The 9,095-nt window shown below is 64.8% G+C and overlaps 2 protein-coding genes across 2 annotated transcripts; one reads left to right on the forward strand and one right to left on the reverse strand.

The window, feature by feature from the left end:
* Window positions 1–198: 198 nt before the first annotated feature.
* Window positions 199–2,985, forward strand: EMIHUDRAFT_95103 (hypothetical protein; the record flags this gene model as incomplete). Its single annotated transcript, XM_005794277.1, has 6 exons — window positions 199–783; window positions 963–1,444; window positions 1,761–2,047; window positions 2,178–2,353; window positions 2,415–2,603; window positions 2,734–2,985. The coding sequence occupies 6 exons, from the start codon at window positions 199–201 to the stop codon at window positions 2,983–2,985; spliced, it is 1,971 nt and encodes a 656-aa protein (XP_005794334.1).
* A 2,890-nt stretch (window positions 2,986–5,875) lies between these two features.
* Window positions 5,876–6,546, reverse strand: EMIHUDRAFT_447511 (hypothetical protein; the record flags this gene model as incomplete). Its single annotated transcript, XM_005794278.1, has 2 exons — window positions 5,876–6,186; window positions 6,259–6,546. The coding sequence occupies 2 exons, from the start codon at window positions 6,544–6,546 to the stop codon at window positions 5,953–5,955; spliced, it is 522 nt and encodes a 173-aa protein (XP_005794335.1). The 3' UTR covers window positions 5,876–5,952.
* Window positions 6,547–9,095: the final 2,549 nt, after the last annotated feature.

The raw sequence follows: 9,095 nt of genomic DNA on the forward strand, positions 1-9,095 counted from the left end.
TCGCAACCGTCGCAAAACTGCATTCTGGACACAGTCGCAACCGTCGCACCACACAGGGATTTCATTGGAAGAAGGTGTGTTGCTAGCCGTCGCCCGCTTGTGCGACACGCGATTTCTTCCGAAACACCGCTCTGACAGGGAAAAAGCTCCGCTGGCGCTTCGGCCTGCTATTGCTGCTGGCGGGCCACATCACCCACCATGCTCGCGCGAGCGCCGCTCCGCCTCGCGTCCATATTGTTGCTCCAGCCGTGCTGCCCGCTCCTCATCCCAGGCCTGCAGCGCGAATACCTCGAGGGTGAGGAGCTGCCAATGCGAGTGGCGAAGCTGATGTCGACGAGGACACTGGTGCCCTTCTCATACTACTCGCTCGCGCAGTGCACGCCGCGCTCGCTCGAGGCGGCGGCAGAGAACTTGGGCGAGGTTCTGCATGGCGACCGCATCTTCAACGCACCCTTCGAGCTCCGCCTGCGCCGGCCGCGCGCACTGGCGCTGTGCCGGCTGCTGCTCGACCCTCAGGAGAGGGAGTTGTGGGTGGCGCGTATCCGCGAGGGCTACCGCGCGCATCTGCTGCTCGACAACCTGCCGGTTGGCACGCGCCGCCCACGCGATGGAGCGGCGCCGCTGCTCGAGCGCGGCTACCTGCTCGGCGCGGCGGCGCCGGACGGTGCGATCGTGCACAACCACCTGCACTTCACAGTGCGGTACCACCTGCCGTCGCCTTCCGTGACGACGGGCGAGGCGTGGAGAGGGAGCGGGCGGAGGGCGAGGATCGTCGGCTTCGAGGTCGAGCCGTCGTCGCGCGGCTACACGCACGCCGCCCGCTGGCCCGACGACTCGGAGGGAGAGGCGCGCTCTCCTGGATGCGGGAACACCGACCCGCGTACTCCGAGTAGCACTCGAGAGGGCACGGATTCGGCTGTACTCCGCTGTCACGCCCGGGCCTCGGTGTACTCGTGGCGCAGGCCGGCTCTGCAGTCGACGTGCTCAACTTGTCTCCAGCAGAGGTTGGGCTGTCGCACGATGGTACGTCTCCGATGGTGCTGCGGCGGCGGGGAGGGAAGCCGGTCGAGCTCATCTTCACGTACAACGTGACGTACGCCCTCTCGGAGGTGCCGTACTCCTCGAGGTGGGACAACTACCTCATGCTCGAGGAGGGGTCGCAGGCTCACCGGCTCGAGATCGCTCGAGATCGCTCGAGATCGCCCGAGATCGCGCGAGAGCAAGCGAGACCACGCGAGAGCAAGCGAGACCACCGGCCGCAGGTGCACTGGCTCTCGCTCTGCGGCTCGCTCGCCCTCTCGCTGCTACTCGCCTCCTTGGTCGCCGCAATCATGCTCGCGACGGTGCGGCGGGACTTGCAAAAGTACAACGCCATCGACGCCGACGACGACCTCGTCGAGGCGAGACGCGCCTGCCCCGGCGCAGCGGACGCTTGCTCACCGCGGTTGTGGAATAGGTCGGATGGAAGTACACCCACGCAGACGTCCTCCGCCCGCCGGCGGGTCCGCTCTCCCTCTCGTGCGCGCTCGGCGCCGCCGTCCAGCTGATCTGCTCCGGCGCCGCCGCGGCGCTCCTCGCATCGGACCGCGACGCCGGGGGTCGCCACGGGCGCCGCGTGCATCGCGGTAGGCGCCGTCACGCTCGCCCTCGCCCTCCTCGGCGTCATCTCGCCCACGGCGCGCGGCAGGCTCCATCGCCTGATTTCTTCTCTCCTATCGCGATGTCTTTCCCGCTCAGCGCCGCTAATTTCGCTTTTCCAGGCTCCTCACCGCCGCCCTCCTCCTCCTCTGCCTTTCCGCCGTGCCGGCCGGCTACGTCGCCGCCCGCCTCTACCGCCAGATCGACGGTTCGCACCCGTATGCGCTGATCGGCGCGCTCTCGTTTGCGCTTCCCGGCTCCGTCTTTGCCGCCTTCACCGCCCTCGATCTCGTGCTGTGGGCGCGCGGCGCAACCTCCGCCGTCCCGCTCACCACGCTCCTTGCGCTGCTGCTGCTCTGGCCCGGGCTGCACGCGCTCTCTCGACACTTCCAGGACACGGCCGTGACATGTCTGTGACACGTCCCACAGGCTCGGGCTGCACGTGCCTCTCCTCGCGACTGGCGCCCGCGACCGGCCTTCGGGCGGCTTGGACTCGCCCACGGCCCTCCCTTGTGAGCCCTCCCGGCGCTTGCCTGCAGGCGCCTCCCTCGGCTTCCGGCAGCCGCGCGCCGAGGACCCGTGCTTCACCAACCTGATCCCGCGCCAGATCCCCACGCAGCCACTGTGGGCGCGATGCAGCCCCGCCCTCTCTGCCACCTCTCGCCCCGCACCTGCTCAACGTTATGCTGCCGCACACACGCCTCCTCCGCTCTACGTTTTGCGCCGCAGCCCGTCCTGCGCCGACCGCCCACACGAACGCTGCTCGCGCCGAGCAGGCGCATCCCCTCGTCGCCGCCCTGTCTGGCGGGCTCCTCCCGTTCGGCTCGGCCGCCATCGAGCTCTCCTCGCTCTACTCGTCAGCGTGGAACGGGCGCATCTACTCGCTCTTCGGTTTCCTGTTCCTCACGGCGACGACGACGGCGCTCATCTGCGCAGAGGTTGGCGTCGTGCTCTGCTACTTTCAGGTGAGAAGGCTTTGCCCGCTCCTTGCCATCACCCTTTGGTGACCACACACACACACACACACACACACACACACACACACACACACACACACACACACACACGAGCTCCCCATGGCTCGTGTGCCCGCAGCTCTGCCGCGAGGACTACCGCTGGTGGTGGCGCTCCTTCGCGCATACCGGCTCCTGCGGCCTCTACTTCTTCTTGCACGCCGCTGCATACGCCCACAGCGAGCTTCATCTCTCCGGGCCCACCGCCATCGCAATCTATTACGGCTACACCGCCGCCGCCTCAGCCGCGCTGTCCCTCGTGACGGGCGGGGTCAGCTTCGTCGCCTGCTTTTGGTTTGTCCGCTCCATCTTTGCTGCAGTCAAGGTCGACTAGCTCTGAGGAGCGACTCTTGACACACAATAACGGACAGACGTGGCACACATTGCAAGCGGGGCCGGCACACTCTGGTGTGTAGCATAGTTTGCCGCTGCAGCTATTTGTTACAGAAACTTGTCTTGAGCAGATTAGGATGTTTCATGTTACACAGTCACAGAAACTTGAAGTTTAATGTGCAGAGAGAATTGGCTCTACGTAAGTAACAACCCAAGGCGCAAGGGGCGACAGAGCGTGGAGGCTGGAGCCCCGTGGTGGTGCTGCGCTGGTGTCACGTGTCAGCTGGGAGCTGGAGTGCACAACACCAACAAAATAGGTAAAGCCGAATGGGGTGCACCCCAAGCGCCAGGGCGACGCTCGATGAATCGTCCCCCCCTGGACCTCCCCTCCGAATACGTACTGGCTATTCCTGGCTGAACGCGCGACAAAGACAAACCAGAAATGCGGATGCCATCGATTAATGTATGAAGGACGATAGACGAGCTGAACCGTCTTCAAGCTTCAACCCTTTAAGTTGAGCTTCTTGTCCAGAGCCGCGAAACAGGCTTTTACTTCCTCGTTCGTCGAAGCTGTTTTGCCCGTCTGCTTGCTCTTCGAACCCAGGGTCCTGATGCTAGCCTTGAGCGCGTTATACTCCGCATGTGGGAAGGCGTCGCAATCACTGGTCTTGATCTTGGTTGTGGGGGTCGACCCCCGCCCGGTCTTCACAAAGGTGAGCAAAAAGTTCAACCGCGCGTTCTTCTTCTTTTCCTTTTGCAAAGCCTTGGCCGTTGTGTCCGTGGACACTGCCGGGGTGAGCGAACGTATCTTCCCTGCCGACGAGACGATGAGGCTGTCCTCCTCCGTGAACTCGCGGTTCGAATGCATGCCAATGGTTTGCGGCATGCCCTGCTCGTCTGCATAAGTCTGCATCTTGACGAGCACCTGCGGCGGTGGATGGTCGGCGTGACGGACGGGAGGGGGGAGGGAGCGGAGCTCCGCCCTGTGCCAGGGTCGGGCGTACGTTGGCCGGCCCCGCCATCTTGCTGTATGTTTTCAAGAAGGCCGTGGTGCAGATGCCGCCGGCCTCCGTCTCGTAGGCAGACTCGTCATCCTTAGCGGCCGAGATGCAAAAGATGGAGCCCATGCCCTTGCCGTCGTCATAGCTGGTGTAGTACGCCGGGTCATACTCGGGGTTCACGTGTGCCTTCTCGATGAGCGCGAACGGAAGGTCGAGAATCGTCCCTGCGTCGAAGGTGTCGGCATGAGGTCAGCGTCCCTCAGTCTCACCGGGGTTGGAGGCAGCTACTGCAGCTTTGGGCATCGTCGGGCGATGCGGCGCTTGCTTTGAGCTTCCCACACACACTGGCGACGGCCCCAGACTCCTCCTTGAGATCTGGGCGATCTCGTCCAGTTCTCACCCGAGTGGCAGCAGTCCATAAAAAACATGAGGGCCGAGCCTGTTCAGCGGTCAAGACGTGTGAAGCGCGAGGCTGACCGGTCCGTGAAGAGCACCTTCCACCACGCCGTTTTTGAACTTGACAGTCTGCTTGAGGGTGTCGTCGCGGAGCATCCCGCCATCGGGGTCGCTACTGTTGCTCTCAAAGTCGCACGGCGCCATTGCCTCGTCCTCCTCGTCCACTTCGTGCGTGTCGCCGGTGACTTTGATGTTGACGCCTGTGCGCACCCCACGGGACGGTAAGTCTTGAGCAGACCCGTGAGTCCGGCCGCTTGCAATCGACTGACTCCGCCGTTGCGCGCCGCTACGTACGGTGGGTGTGGAAAGTGGGAGCAGGATGCGGGGAGGCGAGTGGAGGGCCGCGCCGTGGCCCGAGTATGTCACCCAGCCCATCCGCTCCGGCTCCTCGCTGAGCCACGCGCAAAGGTCCTCGAGCTCGTTGAGGATATTCTGCTTGGTGGGGTGCATTCGCCCATCTGGTCGGTCCTTGCCGTTCTTGTACGGCGCGTGCTTGCCGTTGCTCCACAGCTTTGCGTCCGTGTTGATTTCCGACAGCGTGTCAGGTGATTGGTCGGTCAGGTAGTGCACGTCGTATGTCATTTCGAGAAGGACGTCGACGAGCTTCTGCTGGTCCACGTGCGTGCCCGACAGCGTGTAGCTCTTTCCTGGGTACTCGCAGCAGATGCAGAGTGCCCTCCGGTTCACACCCCGTGTGTTTCCGGGCAAAGGTAAAGCGGCCCACGGCCATGTGGTGAAGTCGTGCTCTGCGTCGGACTTGAGGCCGTTGTAGCCTCTAGCCTCGACAGTTGGAGTCGCGTCGTTCCCTTGCACCATGCCCCCCACCTGGTCAGCTACGCCTTGAGCCACGCCCCCCGCCTGGTCAGCTACGCCTTGAACCACGCCCCCCACCTGGTCAGCTACGCCAGCAGCCCACCCGCCCACATCTACATTCGGTACACATGCACAGGAGGGAGAGGAGAGATTGAGCAGCGCACACGTGGAGTGGGCTCAAGGGAATGTGGTCAGTGGTGCAGCGGGTGCACCTGGCCAGCCCATGGCAAATTGCACCAGCCCGCTGCCCTGCCCCAAAGCGTCGGCCTCGGTCGCGAAGGAGGGACGATCGGAGCGACGCAATAGCGGGATTGCGTTATTGCGGGGCCGTCGTAGACGGATCGGTTTTCTTTTCCGTTTAGCTTGTGGGACGACGCCGGCTGCACCGCCGACCGAGGGACGGGACTCGGGTCGTGCAGATGGTATCTCTTGCTCTGCTCTCCGTCTCGTGTGTCTCATGGATCATGGTCATGGCTCATGGTCATGCACGGCATGCTATCCTCGACCTCGTTCCTGCCGATTCGTTTCCAAGTAGCAAGTAAGAAGTAACAAGTATCACCTATCATATCAGTTTTCCCCCTCTTCCGACTTCCCCCTGACGCGAAATTCTTGCGCTCACTCTTTTACATGTTACATTCATAATTTGTGGTAAGAAAGACTAAATTGGATCACTTTATGGGAGACACCCTCACGAGGGCTCATCCTCCATGCTCTGCGGCAACGGCAGCGGGAGGCCCCAGTGGGTCGATGCCTCGTGCCCGCCAGTAGGCCTGGCCGTATGCCGCGTACACCTCTTCGCCTGGCAGAATGGTCCGCGTGGCCACGAGGCGCGCTCGCCGCTCCGCTCTGCTCTTTACAAAGCGCGCGTTGAGGCAGTCTCTGTCGAAGTGGTCGTTGACGTAGCGGGCGGGAGCATCGAGTGCGAAGCGCGCCTGCGGGGTGGCCACAGGGCTTTGCGGCAGGCGGGAGGGCAGAGCGAGGCGGGAGGCAGCTCGCACGTCCACGTGCGCATTGAGACCGAACCCGCCCATAAGGTAGTCACGGTTGGACAGCCTCGTCGCCTCCACCAGACTCAGCACTCGACCATAGTAGAGTCCGAGCACCTCGCCCACGACAAAGCGGCGCGTCGTGAATAATCCGTCGCCTGCACCATCGATGCGGCTCGGCCGCACCTCCACTCCCTGCCACCAGCTCCGGACCGCCGGTCGACGTCGGGAGCGAATGTGGAGAGCAGCTACCAGGGCTGCGCCGGCGCCCACGCTCGCTGCGGTTGCCACCCACCAGCTCACCATCAATACAAAAAAATTCGGAGTGTAGAGTTTTGCCTACTCGCTGCACCTCAGTCTACGTCTCTAAGCCTACTCGATTGTGACGTAGGCAACACCGTGCCCCGGAGTGCCACTCACGTCAATCGCCTTTGCCTTTGAGCGGCCAGTGGCGACCGTCTTGCCGGCGGCGGTGAGGATGTCTGCTCGGACAAACAGGTCCTCGCGCTCCCACATGAAGTCGTTCACGCCCTGCGTCGTCGTGGGAGAGTAGGAGCAGTGACGAGGCGGAGCGGTGTGGGCCCGTCGAGGGCTCGGTGGGCACGGCATGGCGGGAGTGGTGGGGATGCGCAGGTGAGGGCGGCCTCGCGCCTCGCGCAGACTTGAGCGCTCGACAGCAAACGCAAGCGGCCACGCGGCGCCGTCCTGCAGCGGCACTGTCGCCGTGGCGAGCGGCCCGTTGGTGTTGCGCCCGACGACGCGGAGCGTCACCACCGCCGACCCGCCGCTCGGGACCGGCAGCGGCGCCGACGCCTGCAGCACGCCGTGCATCACGTCGCCCGACGCAGAGACGGTCGGTGAGTTGATCTCGCCGGCGGCCGATGCCGCAGCCGCGGGCGAGAGTACGAGGCCGGCGAGTGCGGCTCGTCGAGAAAGCGGCGGCTGCGGCGTGCCGACTCGGCTGGCCGGCGGGGCGCGCGGCGACGGAAGGCTTAGCGTGGCGAGCGCGGCAAGCGTGGCGAGACCGCACATGCGTAAATTTTTGCGTACCCGTAGGTATGCACAGATTGCAATGCCAACAAGGAGAAAAACGCTGCCGGCTGTTTTTATTTTTTCTTTCTTCGCTTTTTAAGAAAGAAAGAAAACAAGGCCCGTTGGACTCGCCTCCGTCTGGCTGCGAGGCCGAGGAGCCATCACTCAAAGCTCTGATCTTGAAACAGGAATGGCCGATGGCACGGAAGAGGTGTACAAGAATGGCGCCGGCGCCTTCATCAGAGAGTGCCTGCTCCAGGACCCTCCCATGCGAGCCGCCGCGTCGGTCGCCGTCGTTGCGGCCGTCATCACAGTCGCCATCAGCTCGGCGCACCTCTCGTCGCTGCGGCGGATGCCGATCTCGGCGCGGCAGCAGCTGTACCTGACCATCGCGTGGATGCCCATCGTCTTTGGCGTCTCCGCCTGCGTCTCCCTCTTCGGGCCGCGCTCGTCTGTGATGTGGTGGCTGCTACGCTCGCAGTATGAGGCCATCGCACTCTCCACGTTTGGGACGCTGCTCTTCTTGCTGCTGGTCGTTACCGCCGCGCCCAACGCTTCCGCCGCGCCCCCCGCCTTCGTCGGCACCTCGATCATCCAGCTGCTCGCCTCGGAGGTCCCTGACCTCCTCTCCTCTCCCTGCTCCCACCTCTTCTCTCCGATGCCCGCCCACATTCCACCTCGCCTCACCTCTCCTCTCCCCTCTGGGACAGGGCGCGCAAAAGCACTTCGCGACCCCGCCGCTCTGCTGCCTCTGCACCCCTTGCTGGCCAGTCTTCCACCTCGGCGCGCGCCACCTGCTTGCCGTCTACTACCTGCTGCAGCAGTTCGTCCTCCTCACGCCCGCGCTCGCAGTCGTGAGCATGTGGGCGGCCATCGCCCTCCAACCCACGACGGCGCACTCCGTCTGCGCCGCCTGCCTCCTCCTCAAGAAGGCCTCCACTTTTCTCGCGCTGTGGGGCCTCTTCGCGTTGTACAAGGCGAAGCACCGCGACCCTTGCCCCTTCCTCCCGCCCCCGCCCCCCCCCCCTCCCCCTCCCGGGGCCAGGCGGTCCTCATCCTCGAGCTGCTCCAGGAGCACATCATCGCTCACCTCGTCCTCCACGCCGAGGACCACGCCCAGGTCAACTCTCCCCAACTCTCCCCACCTCTCCCCCCCTCTCCCCACCTCTCCCCACCTCTCCCCACCTCTCCCCACCTCTCCCCTGGCGAGGACCACGCCCAGTGTCTCACTCAGCGAGACGCTGCAGTTGAGGCTCTCAGCGGCGCACCCGCAGGCCGGCGAGCTCGAGGACGACTACTCCCGCCTCCCGCCCTCGCCGCCCGCGCTGGACGCCCGCGCCGTCAGCATGCTCGACGAGTTCAACTCGCTCCTGCCGCCCATCTCGCAGCAGGAGCACGAGGCGCGCAGTCCAGCGCCGACCCCCCCCCCCCCCCCTGACCCCTGCTGGGCCGCGGGCAGGGCCGCTCACCCAGCTGCTGCCACCTCAGGGCGCATGCCTGCACGGCCACCAGCTGGTCAGCTTCTGGGGCTGCTGGGCGCTCACCGTCGAGTGCATCGCGATGGCGCTCCTCATACGCAAGGGTGCACCGCACCACACGCCCGCGACCCGTGGGACATGTCCCGGACGTGTCATGGAGACGTCCTGCAGGCCTTCCCGCCACACGAGCTCGAGACCAAGTTCGCCGCCGAGCAACAGGGGTGCATCGCTTCGCCCACCCCTCTCGCCCTTTTCGCCCCTCGCCCTCGCCCTCACCACCACCACCCCAACTTCCCCGTGGCCGCCACCCTCGCCGCCGCCACCGTCGCCATCTCCCTCGCCACC

Source organism: Emiliania huxleyi, assembly GCF_000372725.1.
Source record: "Emiliania huxleyi CCMP1516 unplaced genomic scaffold EMIHUscaffold_1, whole genome shotgun sequence".
NCBI classification, from domain to species: Eukaryota; Haptophyta; order Isochrysidales; family Noelaerhabdaceae; genus Emiliania; species Emiliania huxleyi.